The sequence below is a fragment of the Suncus etruscus genome, chromosome 8, assembly GCF_024139225.1.
Source record: "Suncus etruscus isolate mSunEtr1 chromosome 8, mSunEtr1.pri.cur, whole genome shotgun sequence".
Classification (NCBI taxonomy): domain Eukaryota; kingdom Metazoa; phylum Chordata; class Mammalia; order Eulipotyphla; family Soricidae; genus Suncus; species Suncus etruscus.
Window position 1 is genome coordinate 70253570 of NC_064855.1, and position 20479 is coordinate 70274048.

The 20479-nt window shown below is 35.3% G+C and overlaps 1 protein-coding gene across 1 annotated transcript in view; it reads left to right on the forward strand.

Moving 5' to 3' along the window:
- VWA8 (von Willebrand factor A domain containing 8) overlaps window positions 1–20479 on the forward strand; it is a 381934-nt gene that overhangs the window by 221620 nt on the left and 139835 nt on the right. Inside the window, exons 27-32 of the mRNA XM_049778742.1 lie at window positions 4720–4828; window positions 6310–6448; window positions 8656–8855; window positions 17775–17879; window positions 19307–19371; window positions 20182–20307. Of these exons, the coding sequence (XP_049634699.1) occupies window positions 4720–4828; window positions 6310–6448; window positions 8656–8855; window positions 17775–17879; window positions 19307–19371; window positions 20182–20307 (744 nt within the window). The remainder of the gene's footprint in view (window positions 1–4719; window positions 4829–6309; window positions 6449–8655; window positions 8856–17774; window positions 17880–19306; window positions 19372–20181; window positions 20308–20479) is intronic.

Consider the following 20479-nt stretch of genomic DNA (forward strand, 5'->3'; position numbering starts at 1 on the left):
AATTTTAATAGTCACTTTTCAGTTAAAGATTTACTTCCAGATCTTCATTAATACTCTCCCAAGAATTAAGTAACATGTCAATATATGAATTGAAGCACTTATTGTTTTACAAATCATAAATTTATGAATGACACTGGAGATAAAAAATATTGCTATTTATAGTTCTTAAGTTAATCTTCTTCATTTAATCAAATCCAGGGTCATTCCAGCTAAAAAAATGGTTTTATTTTTTTATATATATTTTATTTAAACACCTTGATTACATACATAATTGTGTTTGTGTTTCAGTCATGTAAAGAACACCACCCATTACCAGTGCAACATTCCCATCACCAATGTCCCAAATCTCCCTCCACCCCACCCCACCCCACCCCCGCCTGTACTCTACACAGGCTTTGTATTTCCCTCATACATTCTCATTATTAGAATAGTTCAAAATGTAGTTATTTCTCTAACTAAACTCATCACTCTTTGTGGTGAGCTTCATGAGGTGAGCTGTAACTTCCAGCTCTTGGTTTTATTTTTTTAATTATTTAAGCACCATGGCTACAAAAATGTTTGTAGTTGGGTTTCAGTAATCGAAACGTACACCTCCCTTCATCAGTATAACTTTCCCACCATCAAGGTTCCCCATTTCCCTCCTCCCCTCAAACCCTGACTTTCTTTGAGACACGCATTCTATTTCTCTCTTTCACTCCCATTGTCATGGTAGCTGTTAGTGCAGTTATTTCTCTAACTGCACTCACCACTCTTTGTGGTAAGTCTTGTATCATGGGCTTGTCCTTCTGGCCCTCATCTCTATTGTCTTTGGGTATTATTACAATAATGTCTTTTATTTGTCTTAAATCCCACAGATGAGTTAGACTATTCTGTGTGTGTGTGTGTGTGTGTGTGTGTGTGTGTGTGTGTGTCTCTCTCTCTGACTCATTTCACTCAGTATAATAGTCTCCATCTATATATAGGAAAATGTCATGTCTTCATTTTTCTAACAGCTGCATAGTATTCAATTGTGTAGGTGTACCACTGTTTCTTGTGCCACTCATTGTTGTCAGACACACGTTTTGTTTCCAGATTTTGGCTATTATAAATAGCCCTACAATGAACTTAGGACTAAAGGGTGTATTTGTATTGTGCTTTTGTATTCCTAGGCTATATTCCTAGGAGTGTTATTGCTGGATCACTTGGAAGCTCAATTTTTAGTTTTTTTGAGTAGTATCTATATTGTTTTTCAGAAAGACTGAACTTAATGGCATTGCCACCAGCAGTGAATAAGAGTTCCTTTCTCCCACTGACTGTTTCATTCCACCAGCACTGATTGTTCTTGTTCTTTGTGATGTGTGCCAGTCTCTGTAGCATGAGATGATATCATTGTTGTCTTGATTTGCATTTCCCCAATGATTAGTGATGTGGAACATTTTTTTCATGTGCCTTTTTCCAGCTAAAAGGTTAATACAAGGTAAAGAACCCTGAAACCATGGAAAATATCATGCACAGAATTAGATAACAAATTCCAGTAATAGATTAATGAACTTTTATTTTGTTTTGTTTTTGGCTCACACTCAGCAGTACTCAGGTGTTAACTCCAGGCTCTGCGCTCAGAAGTCCCTCTTGGCAGGCTTGGGGGACCATATGGGATGTTGGGATTTGAACCTGGGTCCGTTCTGTGTTGGCCACGTGCAAGGCAAATAATTTCTTTACCACTGTGCTATCATTCCAACTAATTATTGGAACTTATGCTAACTAGTTATTGGTTTAGAGTCACCCCAATTAAAGTTGTTTTTTTTTCAAATTCTAGTACTTGCATATGTACCAAAATATAATACTTATTCTATCCCTGATACTTCTAACTTATTGAAGGAAAGTTAGTTTTTCTACTTTACTGCTTTATCCACAGTTTATTTGGAAGGTTTACACAGGGGTTTTGGTTTATAACTCAGTTGGCTAGTCTGGAGCTAAAGGAGAAGTCTAGAAATAATAGTTTGTATTATTAAGTAAATAGCTTGAAATTGGCTTGTACAAACTTTGGCACACCCTATATATACATATACATGTATATATAGCTATAGGTGTTACTGCCAATAGTGTCTTGTCTTGGTTCTAGAATAGATTCTATATGTGACACCTGAAAGTTCTTCTCATGATTAGTGCTATTTTTAGTTTGAACCATACAGCATTTAAACATCACTTATTCAAAATGAATTGCAAAGTTTAAAACAATTTTATGAATATCATTTCAATTTTCAGTAAAAATTAGAAAACTTTATAATTTTATAAAGTTAGAAAATGGAAATCATGTAAAGTTACTTTTAAATTACTTTCTGGTTTATTTTCAACATCTACATGACTTTTGTGATTTTATCTTTCTTTTCTTGAATTTTGTGATTTTAAATTATATAAGACTAATTTTATGCCAGATATCAACCATCAATCGAGGGTCATTTTCACTGTCTTTTCCTGTATTTCAAGGTATGTGTTTTGTTGACTTCAACAAGTCTATGAAATATTCAGAGCTTTTCCTCTCTCCCTCCCTTCCTCCCTCCCTTCTTTCCTTCCTGTTTGTTTTTGGACCAAACTTGACAGAGCTCAGAGCTTACACATGGCTCAGTACTCAGGTGTCACATCATGTGGTACATGCAAAGCATATTTGTTTAAATTGGCTATTGTCTATTTCCATGCTTTGTTTACCATAAATGAGTGATATCATCTGGTATTTGACTTTTTCCTTCTATCTTATTTTGGTTTTGATGCTCTCTACTGAAGTAACAAAATGCAATATTTTATTGTTTTTTTCTTTTCTGAGTAGTATTTCACTGTGTATATGTATTTCTGTAGATATGTATATTATATATATTACAATTTCTTTTTACAATTTCTTGATCCTTTCATTTGTCTTTGGATACTAAGACTATTTTCAGGCATTAGCTGTTGTAAATAATGCTGCGATAAGCAGCACATACACATATACTTCATGTGTTAGCTTTAAAAGCACATTTATTTTGAGAGATTTCTTAGCATGTTGAGTGCATGCTTTTCATGTAGGAAGCAACAGGTTTTATCCATAGTATCATATCTAGTCCTACAGCATTGCCAGGAGTGATCCCCTGAACAATGAACCATGAATGACTTCTGATTAGTGCCAGGTGTGGGTCCCCTCCAAAAAGAATTTCTATAAATTTCTTCTGCTTAAATATTAGCATTTGAAAGATATAAAAATATATTCCATCAAAATGTTTGATTCTGTTGTCTTATGCAAAAAATCTATGATCCCCTGGTCACTGCCAGGAATTATCCCTAAACACAGATCTGGTATTAAGCCCTAAGCACGACCAGGTATCACCTAAAAACAAAAACAAAAGGCAAGACAAATGTGTCCTCTTAACACTTTTTGCCTAAGTATATCATGAAATAAGAAAACTATTACAGGGACTAGAGTGATAGTGTATTTGGGGTACGGAGCTTATCTTGCATACCTGGGTTTGATCCCTAGCATCCCAGATAGTCTCCCACCACTGCCAGGAATAATTCCTGAGTTCAGAGCCAGAAGTAAGCCCTAAGCACTACTAGGTGTGGCACCACAAAAAGGGGGGGGGGGTGGCAAAAAGAAAAGAAAATTATAATGAATTAAATGACAGATTTGTGGCTCTTTTTTGTTAAAGATTCCAAGAATCTTAGCATAACTAAGGATTAAGAGGTAAAGACTTTATTCCTAAACTTTTGTCATTTGTATTTTAACATTATCATATTGTTTTGACAAGTCACTTGAAATGATTTTAAATTAAATAGAATGTAAACAGAGTAACTCCTTTAAAAGTCAGGCTGGTAGCTTTCTCTGAGGGGTTATCACAAGTGTGGTCTTGAGAGGGGGCAGAATTCTGATGATGCTCTCTATCTTGTTTGGTTTTGGAGGGCATACTCAGTTTTGCTCAAGGCTTACTCCTAACTCAACTCAGTGATCAAACCCAGGCTGACCATATGCAAACAAGTGCCCTACCAGTATGCTATCTCTCAGGCACCCTATTCTACCTATTTTGAATGCTGGATAAACAGATGTTTTCAGAGCTAAGTGACACTTTCATGTGAACATTCCTATTAGATTTCAGTCCAAGTAAAAGAAAATGAAGATGCTAAAGTTGTCTATGAAGCTTGCCCTATAAAATTGTGTGACTTATAATAGTATATAGCATTATTTTATTCCAAGCTTAAAAGAATAAACTAGAAACAAACAAAAACAAACAAAACTGGTAAATTTTTTTTCTGCATAGGCCCCTCACTGTGGAGCTAGAGTTTTAATTTGGGCCTCCTGCATATGCATTCTAGTTGTTGGAATTAACTCCCCAGACCTGGATTGCTCTATTTTTATCCTAAATCCTTCTTCCTTTTTCATCCTAAATCTTTTTTTATCCCACCAGGAATTCAGATGTCATATTACTAAATATTTTACTTATTTAAGATAGAATAATATAAATAATATAAATACTTTACCCATAAAAACAAATAATTTTATTTTGTTTACATTTAATATCTTATTTTATGTCATTATGATAAAAACAATACTATGAGAATATGAAACATAGAGTATGTGTTCTTAATAAAAACTCTGAACATTGTTTACTGAGTGAAGCATTGTTCAATTGTCATTGACAAAAGATGGCTTATTATTTTTTTCTGTAATTTAGAAACCAAAAAAATAATGTTAACTTTTGCAATTATCCTTGACAGGTTGCCTATGCCAGAGCAGACATTCTTGGGCTACTGGACAATTGGTCAGTCGCGAGATGGAATGCAAAAGCTGTTATGTCCAGCAGAAACTGATCATATAGATATAAAGGTAGATATCATTATTTCTCCATTATAACAATGAATTGCAGAGGTTGTTTTTGTATTTTCTCTGGAAAAGATACATATAATTTAGAAATGAATTGTTCTGATATTATTCTATAGTCCATTTAGCTTTTGTCCTACCTCTTTAGCAGGTCTTAACACCAAGGAACTCAATGTAATAATTTCCAAGGTAGAATGGAGGTAAAGTCACTACAATTCTGAATGGCTAATCTGTATTTTAGAGGAGTCTAATATTTGTGTACTATTCCTAAAATCCCATGATTTTTATCTTCATGTGAAAAAAGGAAAAGAGAATTGGTTGCTATATGCAAATTAATGCCCCTCTAGGTATTTCAAGACAAATAGCTTTACTATGGGAAATTTGGTGCTTATAAAATCATTAGAAAAGACAGGGGAAAAAATGCAAGTCAAGGGGAAATCACTATACATTATGTTTCAGGACCCATATTTCTGTCAAATTGCTAAGAGCTACACATGGTATAAAAAAAATCAGCATATGTTGTAGCCCTTAAATATTTTAGGTTTTGTGTTGATACAGTTTTTCAACTCTGCTATGATAGAATAGAGCAGCTCTGACAATATATAAAAATATGAGTGAGACTGTGTTCTAGAAAAATTTCATTTACAAAAGTGGGTCATATTTGTCCCATAGGCAGCCATAATGAAAACCCTTTACAATAGTAGAGTATAAAATCTAAGTGCTTATGTTTGTCTGAGCCACTTTGTCTATGACACTGAAGGAAAATGGCCATTACCTCTGAGTTTTTCAGATTTTACACAAGTGTATTTAATGGTAGGTCCCAATGCTTACTGCAAAGTTTAACCATTAGATTCTACGTTGTCATATAATAGTCATTCTTCTGTTTGTTTTTTGTTTGTTTTTGTTTTTTCGGGCCACACCCATTTGATGCTCAGGAGTTACTCCTGGCTAAGCGCTCAGAAATTACCCCTGGCTTTGGGGGACCATATGGGACGCCAGGGGATCGAACTGGGGTCCTTCCTTGGCTAGCGCTTGCAAGACAGACACCTTACCTCTAGCACCACCTCACTTTTTTTTTAGCCCCCCCCCTTTTTTTAATAGTCATTCTTCTGAAAGGAACTTTATTGGGCTCTGATTCCGTTTATTTGTAATTTGTCCTCCCTCTTTGGATTATCCTACGTTTTAATATTTGGAGTCCAAAACTAGCTATTTTGACTTAGGATAAAATGAAGTAATGAAACATTCTATGAAATTTTGCATCTGATAAATTTTGTGTGTATAAATAAAAGCAAAAACTTAAGTAAGATAGTGCACAGAGATTTTTCTGGAATGCAAGTGTATGGTATTGTTATTGTTAGAAATACTATGCCAGTCAATAAAATGAGAAGTTACTATCAAATATTGAATATTTAAATTTAAATTCTGTGTTTTTAAAGAACTCTCTTTTTACATTTGACAAATGTATTAACTAATGATTCTTATTGTAGGGTCCGGCACCAATAAATATTCAGGAATACCCAATAGAAAGACGTGAAGAAAGATCACTAAACTTTACGGAAGAATATGCCTCATGGAAGTTGCCACTGGATGAAATTAACATAATCTGTGACATTGCTACATCACAGGGTAGGACAGTTTATTCTATGGATTTTCCTGCTGGCACTAGTTTTTTTTTTTTTATTTCAAAGAGTGGATATCAAGAAGTCTCTAGAACTTTGCCATTTTTGAGTTGGTTAACAACTTGAAAGCTATTTTCTTGTAATAGTCCAGCAGAAGAGTGCTGTGGAGTCCTCATAAGCAGTGCTGAGTTTTATGCATATGTTTCTCATTACATTTGTAGCACAGAGTTAAACACACCTAGGCATGTGCTAAAAATAGACGGGGAAAAGAAAAAGGAGTGCATTGGATTTGGGTGGTGGGATGGGCAGCAGTATTTCAATTTGTGATCATAAAACATGAAAGCAGGGATGGAGTGACTGCAATCATTAAATTTCCTAGCATCTACATTTCTGGACTGATGCCATTTCCTACTGCTTTGTATAGTGTGACCTTGGTACCTTTTGGCAGAAAATTTTCAGTTAATGTAAGTTGCTAAGGTGATATGAAAAGAAATAGTGGCTAGGGAAGGAAGAGAATCTCTAACTTAACTAAATATGTAGATACCAGAGACAAAAATTTAGAAGCTATAACTTTAAATAGTTTCATTCAGTATTTTTTCCTAAAATCACTTTGTTGAATAAAAATAAGGGATTTAAAATGAACAGTTAGGGCCCAGAGAGATAGCACAGCGGCGTTTGCCTTGCAAGCAGCCGATCCAGGACCAAAGGTGGTTGGTTCGAATCCCAGTGTCCCATATGGTCCCCTGTGCCTGCCAGGAGCTATTTCTGAGCAGACAGCCAGGAGTAACCCCTGAGCACCGCTGGGTGTGGCCCAAAAACAAAAACAAAAACAAAAACAAAAAAAAAAGAAAGAAAGAAAAGAACAGTTAGTTGGGTCACAAGTTGATACTCTTATCTAGTTTTTTTTTTAATTTTTTTATTTTTAATTATGAGAACAAGGATGCAAAGAAAGAGGACAAGGTAAAGTTACAGTGGAAGGACAATCACCCATAACATAATTCTCAGAAGTCCCCTTGCTGATATCTTAACTGAAATTTCAGCCAAAGAACATTAAGATAAATAAGACAGAATCTCCATGTACAATTACTTTGTCCTCAAGTCCCCAGATTGTAACACATTATAATATTTCTTAACAGCACACAAGGCAATCTAAAGCCATAAAACTTACGTAACTCCTTAAACATTACAGGCATAGTATTTTTTTACATTTCCATATACAGGCATATTAGCTTAAGTTAACCTCAAATTTTAAGTGGGTTCTTTTTAAGGATTAGAGTCAAAGGAGCACAGTAAAAATGGTGTTAAAGTGGCAATTATTGTTTGCATAGGCCCACCAAAATATGAGGGACATGGAAAGAAATAACCTTGGCCTAAATACAAAGTTATTTAGTTATCTTACATTCATGAATCAAGAATAGGTTCAGGGTAGGGAGATAATACACGGATTAAAGCTCTTGCCTTGCATGCAGCTGATCCCAGTAAGTGTGGCCCAGAAATCAAACAACAATAACATAGAAGAGATGTATGGATGTCATAGATAAGTTGGCACTCTAGCCTTGGTCTCAAAGTGGCATTCTATAGTGGAAAGACTGTGCCCACAGTCATTACTTTCACAGCAAATCCTGTCTCAGTCTCCCAGTGCTCAGCACAGCACTCCAGGGAGCTACAATGCAAATCAGCCAGTAAAATAGGAGTTATGAGATGTTGCTCATTATCTGTGCATTGTACTCACAGTAAAAAGACCTGGATTTTTGAGTTGTTTGGAGCCCATCAATGTTCAAGGCTCACTGTACTCAGAGATCACTCCTGGTTTGCCTGGGGGACCATATGGGTTTCCAAGAAATAAAACCTAGGTTAGCACCATGCAAGACAAGCACTCTACTCACTGCACTATCACTCTGGCTCCCAGCGAAAAAAGATCTTTATTAAAGCACAAGAACTTCATACAAGAACTTTCTGACAGTGAGGAGTGTTTAATAATTTATGATGTTATGGTGAGTCATTTTGGAATTATTTTAGGAACCAATAGATAATTCCTTAAATATGCAGTTGTGTTCCTATTTAGGGAAGAAACTAAATTGCTTTTTGTGTTTCACTTCATCCTAATCAATTGATCTGCACACCATCTGCTGAGCTTTGAGCCTCACCAGACCTCTTGATCAGTCAGAAACTTCATGGCATAACTCAAACACAAATACATTTTTGTCATTTCAGTCCAGGAGGACACTACTCTCTATGTGGCCACATGCAATCCTGTTTCTTTATACTTCATGAACATGACTGGGAAAAATGGCTACTTTGTGGACCTTTTTGACATCTTCCCAAGAACAGCCAGTGGGGTTTGGCATCCATTTGTGACTGTGGCACCACTGGGAAGTCCACTGAATGGTCAAGTGGTTCTTCATGAGCAACAGGTAATCCATTTCTGGATGTTCCCATACCTTTGGGTCAAAAGCAACTTACAGGAAGTAAAAGGCAAAGGTATGTTACCACCTTTAAGTGAAAATATATTCCTTCACAGTGGTATATATATACAGTAGAATACTATACAGCTCTCAGGACAAAATAATTAAATTTGCTGTGATGTGGTTGGAACTAGAAAATATCATACTGAGTGAAGTCAGAAGGAAAGGGATAGATCCAGAAAGATCTCTCTATATGTGGGACTTAAAGATACACAGCAAGGTAACAACAAAGGACAAAAGGCAAAATAGTTGAAGAACTGATCCACAAAACTGAGTTTGTGTTGGCAAGGGTAGGTTGTGGCAGTGGGATCCTTGGGGAAAGGAGGTGGGTATACTAGGAACGAGTGTAGTGTTGAAATGATATACATGAAAAACCATCATTAGAAATATTGTAAATCACAGTACTTTAGTCAATAATAATAATAATAATATAAAAAGAAAGCATGACCATTAGAAAACTCAAGGAAAGTGACTGGAGAAAAGGATCAGAGTTTGTATTTTATCAGTATCACAAATTAAAGCTGATATCTTTTGTTTGGCTGTTTGGGTTTTATTGCATTTTTAAGCCATACTGGCAGTCTCCTTTCTTACTACTGGTTCTATTCTGAGGGATAATTACTGGCAGGGTTTGGTAGACTATATGTGGTGCCAGGGTTCAAACCAGGATTAGCTACATGCGAGACAAGCAACCTACCTGTGTATTATCACTGACTCCAGAGAAATGTTACTATCTTGCTCTCTAACTTGAGTTCTATAAAAATGTAAGTTAAGGCTTCTCAGCCTCACTGCTATTGACATTTGAGATTTGATCATTCTTTGTTATGTCTCCCACACTGATGGGAGTGAAGAGCTGGAGTTTCTAAAGTGAAGACTTATAGTATTGAGATCTTGCTGCTTGAAAGATGGCATGAATCTGTGATGGCAGTCTTTATGCAGAGAGCTATATAAATATACTATATCAACTTGTGATAATTTGCTGGACTGCCAGAACAGAAATACATATCCTGGTTGGCTATTTGTTTAGCTATCTTTTTCTGTAATCATACACAGCAAGAGATCTTGAGGTCTCTATTATAACGGTTCCAATAATATTTACAAAAAATACAGCCTTTCTTCACCTCATAATACATATAGGCTTCTAATTTTAGCATATGTAATTTGGAGGATCATAATTATGCAGTCCATGCAGAAATTCACCTCAGTAGTTCCAGTCCAACCACTTCTGTTACACAGCACTATTGAAAAGGTACTGATGCTCAAAATAAGCCTAGAAACAATTCTAAGTAGATGACATAGATCAGAAGACATGCTATGTTTCAATTAGTGATAATTGGTTCAAAGAATAGATTTAACCTAAGGTCTAAAGAGAGAGTATAGGATTAAAATTCATGCTTTGTATGCAGCTTAAACCTAGTTCAATACCAGGCATGATATGGTCCTCTGATGTCAAGTACAGCTAAGAGGCTCTGAAATACTAGAGGCCCCACAAATCTCATAAAGACTGTTTTTTTCATCCCCAAATAGAAAAGTCACCTTCAATTGAGAAGATGGAGAAATTAGTTTGAGGAAAGCAGGGAAGATTATGCCTTTGATTTCATTTAAGAAATCTATTGAATATTCTAATAGATGAGACTAGAGTTCAATGGTGAAGTTAAATTAGAGATTAAAAATATGAGAATCTCTGTCATATAAACATTACTTAGAAATGTAAGGTTGAAAAGGAATGTAAGCTAGTCTTGCATTTTTGGAAAACTATATGGATATTCCTCAAAAAAGTAGAAATCGAATTTTATTGTGACTCATCAATTCCCTATAAACCCAAAAACAATGCAGAAAGATCCTCTATGTTCCTATATTTGTTGCATCAGTATTAACAATAGCCAGAATCTAGAAGCAACTGAAATGTCCAAAATCAAATGAGTGGATTTGTTCTGGTGTTGCTGGTACATCTGCACAATGGAATACTATACAGCTGTTCTTACAATGAAGTTGAGCCTGCAAGGCAGAAGAGGTGGGACCACTACCACAAGAGGAGTACGTCATGAGGTAAATGATAGCTCTGCTTGAGAGGCAGAAAAGGCAAAACCAGCACAACACAAAAAGAGCACAACTGTTCCACTTCACTTAGTGATCACACTTTTTTCCTATTCAGTGTGCCTCAGCACAGCACATAAGAAAAATCACCACACTGCAGAGTTCACAATGGAGAAACAATTCAGAATCCCACTATGGTTAGTGAATGAAGATGATGGTTTTGAAGACTCTACTAGTACCAGTCACCTATATAGTCTCTCTGATAAGGACTTTAAAAAGGAAATGTTGAGGATGTTTAAAGAACTCGAAGAAAACACAAAGTGAACATCCAATAAGATGAAAGAGGATATGAGAACAGATAGGAGAAAAATTCAAACAGAAATGATAGAACTGAAAAAATGAAAAACTGGTAGGTGAAATGGAAAATTAACAGGAAGGACTCACTAGCAAAGTAAAAGCTATGGAAGACATATTCAATGAGCTCAAAGGTGAACTGCATGACATCTCCATACAACAGAAGATGTTAGAAAAGAACCTTATAATAAGTGAACAGAAGATGGGAAAAATCCTCAAAATAAGCCAGTGGGCAATAGAACTTTGGGATGAATTCAACAGAGCTACCCTAAGAATCATTGAGGTCCCAGAGACACAGGAGGAAATCCCCCATGAATGAGCAAAAGGCAAGGACATCATTGCTGAGAAGTTCCCAGAGCTGAAGAGTGCATGTGCTAATATCCTGGATGCCTGAAGAGTACTAGCTAAGAAAGACCCAAATAGAATGCCCCAGCGCACACCCTACTCTTCATGATGAAAACAACAGATAGAGATAGAATACTTAAAGCAGCAAGATCAAAAAAAGAAATTACATACAAAGAAGAATCCTTAAAATTTATAGTAGATTTATTACAAGCAACCCTCCAGGGGCCGGAGAGATAGCATGGAGGTAAGGCGTTTGCCTTTCATGCAGGAGGTCATCGGTTCGAATCCCGGCACCCCATATGGTCCCCCGTGCCTGCCAGGAGCAATTTCTGAGCTTGGAGCCAGGAATAACCCCTGAGCACTGCCGGGTGTGACCCAAAAACCAAACCAAATCAAACAAAACAAAACAAGCAACCCTCCAGGCCCAAAGGCAGTGGTGGAATACAGTGAAAAAAACTCAATGAAATGAATGCCTCCCCAAGAATACTTCACCCAGCCAAACTTCCATCCAGATTTGAAGGAAGAATACACAGTTTTATGATTTAAAAAAAAAAAAAAAAAAAAGCTCATGAAAAAAGATGGGAGGCTTTACTTTCCCCAACATCTAACTCTACTATAAACTTTAGTCATTAAAACAGCAATAAAGACAGACCCTCAGAACAATGGAATAGACATGAATATTCTGTGACTGACCTCCAGGTATAAGATCTACTAATCTTTAAAGGGACAAGAAATACAAAGTGGAGCAAGTAAAGCCTCTTCAGCAAGTAGTGTTAAGAAAACTGGTCAACTACATGCTACAAAAGAAATGTGGATAGAAAAAAATATCACACTCTTATGTCCTGATACTATAAACTATTAGGAATCGAGATATGTGGAGAAGGAATCAACCAAAAGAAAGTGGTATTCAAAGGATAAGTGATGAACCTACCAAAGAGAAGGGTCAATTGCTAACTGCTGACATTACTTTAGTAACAAAAATGACCTCTTCCTGACTTGCAACTACCCAGTTAAGTAGCTTTTGGTTGTATACACACAACAGAAAACTGAAGTTCAGGTATTTTTCAATACATTGCTGAGAAAATATCTGACAATTGGGATTCAAACAAACCAAAATTATTTTTTCTATTCTAAAGAAAACTCGTTCACTGGTCACCAGAGATAGCATGGGAAAAATAGAGTTGAAAATTTTGAAGTACTCATGATAGAAAATTGTGAAGGAAATTTAGTATAGTTCCTAGAAAGTTATTTAAGGTTAACTATGAAAACAAGTGTTACTGGGAAGCAATGCTTATAGACTGTTTCTAATTAAGAGGAAAATAATGAGTAAATAACATGTCAGTAGCTTGCTGTTAAGTCAACTTTAATTAGATCCTGTTCTAAATAATTATTATAAATTCTGAGCTGAAATTTCTTTTGCATTTTATTTATTTTCTCCAATAAGCAATATTAATAAATAAGTAAATATTTCTTATAAAATGATGGTGTTCGATAGACTGCTGTAAAAGCCTTTTCTTCATCCATTCATTTAATTGAATTTAATTGAATCCTAAAGCTAGAGGAATCCATTGTAAAAGGCACAGAATAACTTGGTGGTTTTCTGTGCAGTAAATGAATCAAATATGAATATGAATCTAAGAGTTGGAGTACTGCTAAATTTTTAGCTGTCAAATTAATTGCCAAATGTATATATATGGATTCTTTCAAGTACTATATTTTTGGATATTCAGCAAGGATTTGATTATCTTGAAAGATCCACTTATTTGTTACAATTGTTTTTAACCCTCTAGTCACTTATAATGGCTTTAAACAGAAAAAAAGTATGTTTTTCCTTCAAAAGAAACATGTGGCAAGAAACAGTCTTGCATGCTGCCTAACAGATCCCTTTTTCACCCCATAATTTCTCCCATTTTCCAAAAAAGTCCTCCCAAAACTCTGAGCCGGCAATGAGCACCTAATCTAGATACTTCTATTCTCCCTGTCCTTTGACCTGACTCTTCTTTTCATAAAGCAGAGGTCTTGACTCGATTTTTAATCTGGGGGTGAGGAGGTTGGTAGGAGCCTCCGAAGCAGTGCAAGGGCCATGATCCAGTGATATTCTGCCCCTGGGTCAAGCAGTCAATGCACTGATGTGTGGCGCCTCAGTGATGTGTAGTGCTCTGACCCTGTAGTGTTGGGGACCTCTAGGTGCTTAAGGCCTGCAAAAATGATACTCTGTGATGCTGGGAAGGCCTCCAGGGTTCTACCACCAATGCCAGGGGTAGCATCTTTTACATTATGCTCTTGAAAGCCTCCTTAATTCCAAACAAATGGCATGCAACCAGTTAACAAATGATAAATGAGTCTCATTGCATTATAAAATGAGTTCACTACCTTCAATTCTTTCTTCCCTAAACTAAAAAAGGAGCTAAAATGTTAACAGAGAAGTACTTCCTTTAACTCATCTATACCTTGTCTTTTCAAAATAAAGCTTTGCTACAATAAATGAATTTGTCTGGTTAGTTTGAGAAATTGCCGAGGACATGGGAAGGGGGGAGGGGAAGAAATTGCTGAAAAACTTCTTGCTAAAATAAAATCAGAAGTGAGGAAAAGGAAACGTTGCCATGCCTGAAAATAAAGACCCTTCTCTCTGCGCAAGAGATTACTTATTACATCTGTACAAAGTTTAGAATTTCAAGCTTTGGGACATTGAGGTCATCCAGAGGTTACTTTTCTCCCAGTCAAATACAAACATAATAAAACTGCTCACTTGCCTCTCCCTCTGCCCCCCCTTAAAGGAGCACCCAAACCACAGCTCCATGTGCTGTGTGTGACGCAAAATTCTATTTTTAAACTCAGACAGAATATATCATTAGTCATTTACAGAAGGAAACTATTAACATCTCAAAGGGTAGATGGAGCAACAGAGCTCCTTCATGTTGCCAATTGCCTTTAAAACAAATTCTAAATACAGCAATAGCTAAAAAATATACATGTATATGTGTGTATATATATATATATGTTTTTTCTCACTAAGGAAAATATTTTTAACTCACTTATGCCAAGTTGTGAGCATCAGAGTATTAGACCCTAAAAAGGAAGAAAAATGTGAAACTGTTGTTTTTCTGCTAGATTGTGTCTATTTAGTTCTCTTCTTTTCTGCCTAATCATATTTGGGAATTAGACTTATTTTTTAGGATTTTTCTTTTCCTTCAAAAACTTTATATTATCCAAAATTGCTTATATATGAAGCTTTCATGTGAATGTTGTATGTTTATCATACAAGATACAGCATCTCCTTTAAGAAGCATGTTCTTTAGTAGAAGATAGTTCAAAGGGCTGCTTGCATGTTCGAGGCTTGGGTTCAGATCCAGTCACCACATGGTCCCGGAAGCAGTGTTCTGGGAGTATCCCCTGAACATTACCAGGTGTGGCACCACAACCAAATAATAAAATGTGAAAAAAAAATTAAACTTTGTACTCAAAATAGATTTAATCTAGAATGAAAACTAAATTGTTAATTTATAATGTTTTCTTTCTTTGTTTTTGGGATAGACCCAGCAATGCTCAGGGGTTACGCCTGGTTCTGAGCTCAGGAATTACTGACAAGATTTAGGGAGCATATGAGGTGCCTGGGATCAAACTCAGGTCAGCTACACACATGTCCAAGTGTCCTACCCACTGTACTATCTCTCCAGCCTCACTTTATTATATTTTCTTAAAACATCAAGATATTGTCATGATTTTCAAATAGATGCAAATAGATTCTTATATAAAATGTTAATTTAAAAAATATTCCTAACATACATGATGGGGACTTTTTATCACAATTTATTGCATTTAGAAAGCAATAAATATGTTTGCAAAAAATAAAATGTGGGGGCTGGAGTGGTGGCACAAGTGGGTAGGGCATTTGCCTTGTATGTGTGAATCTAGGACAGACTGTGGTTCTATCCCCTGGCATCCCATATGGTCCCCCAAGCCAGAAGTGATTTCTGAGCACATAACCAGGAGTATCCCCTGAGTGTCACCGGGTATAGCCCAAAAACAACAACAAAAAATTTGTTTGTGAAAAAAATATAAGCTATGTTAACTTCATTAATGTATATTATTTTATTACTACCAAGAATCAGAACATGGAGTAAGGAAATTAAGTGGCAGAAATACTGGCATAGTTCTTGAACTTTAGAATAAAATAAGCTAGGAAAAATAAGCGCCTTGCTATTAGGTCCTAGACTTGTTGAAAAATCATTATTTCTATGTTATTTAAAATATTTATAACTAGAACCAGAAACATACTTTCATGCCAAACTGCTGACCCATGTTCAATCCCTAGCACAATATCTGGTCCTCCACCCCTGAGCACAGAGCAAGGAGTAAGCCTGAGCACTGCATGCTGTGGCCCAAAAACCAAAACAAATTTACTGTAACCAGCTACATAATAGAAGGCAAGAGCTATGGCTAGTTGCTCCTTGTAGTCTCCTTTGTGCTTTAAATATAACCTTGTTGTTAAATATTATGAACAAGTGAGCAAATACTTTGTCTTTATTTTGCAAAATACAGAAAGCTTTTTAGTATTTTATATCATTATTTTTCCCAAGTAAAGTAAATGCTTGAAATGGAAAGCTCAGAAGAATTAGATAGCTAGAGGGCAAATTTAGAACAAAACTTAAAGCAAAACAGAGCAAGAAATAAAAGACAATTGTATAACAGTGAGACCTGTAAAACAACTTGTTAGTCTTGCAACTGATGTGTCTAATTTTCAAAATATTTTAATTTCCACTCAGAAGCATTACTTTTTTGCATCTTTCTAAAATATTTTATCTTTTCTACATTTCTCAATTTAAATGTTTGTATTATTTTAGTGCTTAAAGTTAACATGAAACTTTTTTTAAGTGTTCCTATTATTGAAAGATAATTCATCTATTTTCATATCCCTAATTAATTATGTTGGAGGAATCATTTGTTTGTGCATTATTTAAGCTTCAGTTAGGAAAAGTTTTTCAAATTTAGTGATCTTCCAGGTGAGGGAATTCTTATTAGGTATATTCTTTCTGACCTTGATATTTTCTGATTAATCCATCTTTTATATTTTTTTATATTTTCTGAATTAGACCTAGATTTGAGAAAACAATAAATGATATTTAATTGTATGATGTAAGAGTTTTAATAATATTAAAGGATAATTTTGATAAAAAGTAAATGTTTTATTAAAATGAAAAGCTGGGAACTGGAGCTATAGCACAGCAGGTAGGAATTTGCCTTGCATGTGGCCGATATAGGTGCAATACTTGGCATTCTATTTAAGTGCAGAAGTCCTAATGCATAGCCAAGAGTAACCTGCTGTGACCCAAAGATGAAAATCAATAAAAAATTAAATAACAAAATACTTTTAATCTCCCCATTATTGTATAATAAAACAGAATTATGATTAGTCTATATTTTGAAGGAGATAGTTTTTAGATAGAATCTTAAGGAAGAATATTCTATGCATTGCCTAATTATAAGTATTTTCATAAAGCTATCAAATACTTTAAGTTCTATAATTTTAATTAAATTTAATATAAATTCACTTTAGTGAGTTTAAAATTTTATTAACTTGTTTTAATTAAATTTTAAATATAAAATTAATTTAAAACTTATTTAAAGTAAATTTATTTAAAACCTTAAATTAAGTTGACTTTTAAAATTCATTTTAGTGAATTTTAATTTAACTTAAATTCTTTAATTTTAAAATTCTTAACTTTCTAAAATTCTTTAAATACTTCAACAACTTTAAATTAAATAATTTTAATAAGAGGCCAAATAAATAGTAGAGGAAGCAAGGTACTTGCTTTTCATGTAGGTGACCCTGATTTGATCCCCAGCACTACAGGTGATCTCCCATGTGGTATCAGTGGTCACCCCTGAGCACAGACCCAGGAGTAGCCCCTGAGTACCACTGCTTATGGCCCAAAGACCCCTAATAAGTTAATAGTTTCTCTATTAAGGTGAACCATTTTATATTTTCATGGGCCTTATTTATTGCATTAATGTTACCATGTCTTATATTCATGTATAATCTTTACTGTCAGGTTACTAAGAGGCTATTTTAAATATACATATCAACAACAGAACAAGGTAATGAATCTTGTTCTTTTCACTCTCTATTTCCAGAGCAATGTCATCCTGTTATTGGATACCATTAGCAGAACAATTCGTCGTCTCATCCTCTCTTCAGATGTTACAACTAAGCAGCCTTCCTGGTGGAACAAGGAAACTGTAAGGAACTTACTCTTGTTGAGCTGCCTATATTTTTCCAACTCTGAAGATGCATGCCTGTCTGTCCCCTTCAGTACCTTGTTTACTGTAATGTGCAAGTGATTATGATACACTTGAACAATTAAGCAGGATACAAATGGACATACAGACACAGATAATAAAAGACCCAGGATATCTTTTTGTTTCTGTCACAGGCACATGAAGGCTAGTCAGACCTGCATTAATAATAATACAACATTATAAACTATTTGAGTATGAAGCTTACCTAAGTCTTAAACATTGTAAACTTTTGTCTGATTTTATGCTTATGTTTTGAATTTATAAGAAAAATCCCAGTTGTGACAACTGATTTTATCTTTTTAACATTTTTGTTTTGTTTTGTTTTGGGGCCACACCTGGTGACACTCAGGGATTATTCCTGGCTCTGCACTCATAAATTGCTCCTGGCTCGGAGGACCATATGGGACACTGGGAATCAAACCCAGGTCTGTCCTGGGTCAGCCACGTGCAAGGCAAATGTCCTACCTCTGTGCTATCACTTTGGTCCTATCATTTTTGTTTATTAACTAAGTTAAGAAATAAATCTTTTAGGGTATTCCAGTTTATTCTATCACTTATAAAAAGTAATAAATATAAAATAATATTATACTTTTCTCTTTTTCAAACAAAACCACGCAACTTGAACTAGCTAGTCCTGCCTCCAGTTAGAGGGGGAACTAAGGGAGGCATCAAGACCAAACAGGTGCAAGACTACTAAGTTGTGGGTTAGATAAAGAGGGGACCACATATTCAAGCCGACCTGGGATGAGGGAAGAGGAAATGGGAGGTAGGACAGAAATGGAGGTGTAGGGAGGACAATTTGGTGATGGGAATCCCCCCTGATTTTATGTAAATATGTACCTAAAATATTATTGTCAACACTATGTAAACCATTATGATCAAAATAAAAATTAAAAAAAAAAAATCAAACCCAAAAAAAAATATATATATAAAATAATATTAGATAATATTTACCTTCTGCTCAGAAACACTTCAGGAGTGATCCCCAAGTGCAGAGATAGGGGTAATGTCTGAGCACAGCTGAGGTGGTGTAACCATAAAACAAACGAACAAAAAATATCCCATAATTAATCATTCAATAGCATGTTTAATTCTAAACCATATTTGGCTTTTTAAAGCACTTTTTTCAATCTGAAGATATTTTGCTATATAGTTCATAGTAGATTTTAAAATATATTTTAATCCAGCTACCATTACATCTGGAAATAGATAAATATATGGAAATGCATGAGAAATAGATAAATTCTCAAACATATGCATGTTTTACATGTTGAAAAATTTTAGAAATATGACAAACTAAGCTGCTAAAGATACATTATGGCATCTGACACATACAGTCTGAATAATATGGTCTGTTTTATCTTTAGGAAACTCACAAAATGTGTAAAGAATTTTCACATAAAAACTGGCTTGTATTCTACAAAGAAAATGGGTGAGTTCTTCGTTATATGAGTTTCTAATGGAGTTCTTTTTTGTTGTTGTTATTGTTGTTATTTGTTTTTTTGGGCCATACCCTGTGACCACTCAGGTTACTCCTGGCTATGCGCTCAGAAATCTCTCCTAGCTTGGGGTCCATATGGAACGCCAGGGGATCCATCCTAGGTCAAACGCATGCAAGGCAAATGCCTTACGGCTGTACCACTGCTCCAGCCCCGTAATATGATTCTTATGTTGTACTTCTGATCTTCTTTTAAGGTTATGCTTATTTATAATAAAACCATGGTAACTAATTTATGAATGTCACTTTAAAGTTATTCATCCCACATTATACAACACTGACATAAGAGAAGTTACCTAGAACTAGAGAGGTTATAAGTGGTGGGTAGGATGCTTGGCTTTGCAAGCTGTCAACCTAAGTTTGACCGTCAGTACCCCATATGGACCCCAATTCACTCCAAGAGTAATCCCTAAGCACAGTTAGGAATAATCCCTGAACAACCCCCCCAAAATGTGGCATCCTCAAAATAAAGGAAAATAAAGAAAATAATTTTTATAATTTTGTAATCAACTATTCCTGACATGGAAGCTTCCTTTCACAAGTACTTTATCTTGTTTTTGTCTTTACAGAGGTGAGAAATGCTACAACTATTTTCTCAGTTACTATTTTTCTGTGTTATTACTTCGTCTTCAAAGCACACTTTTAAGGGTGTGATTAATGGAATGCTTGTGCCATGATGACTTAAACAATTTTACTCACTACTTTCTTTCAGATACTTTTCTTCTTTTTATTTTAATTTTTCAGAAACAACCTGACAGTGCTTGATGTTCTAGAAGGACAAACACACACCATCTCACTTCCCATCCATGTCAGGACTGTTTTTCTGGTGGCAGAGGACAAATGGCTTCTTGTGGAAAACAAAACAAACCAGTAAGTGACTCTACCTAGTCAATCACTTACTGTGTTCTAGCTCAGCTTTATTTAGCAGTTCAGTAGCATCCAGAATCTTTTGTCTTCCTGGAACTCTCTTAGGGAAAGTGCCAGGGAGAGAACCCGGGGCCTCAGACATGAGACATGTGCTCTGTCATCAAGCTTATCCTTA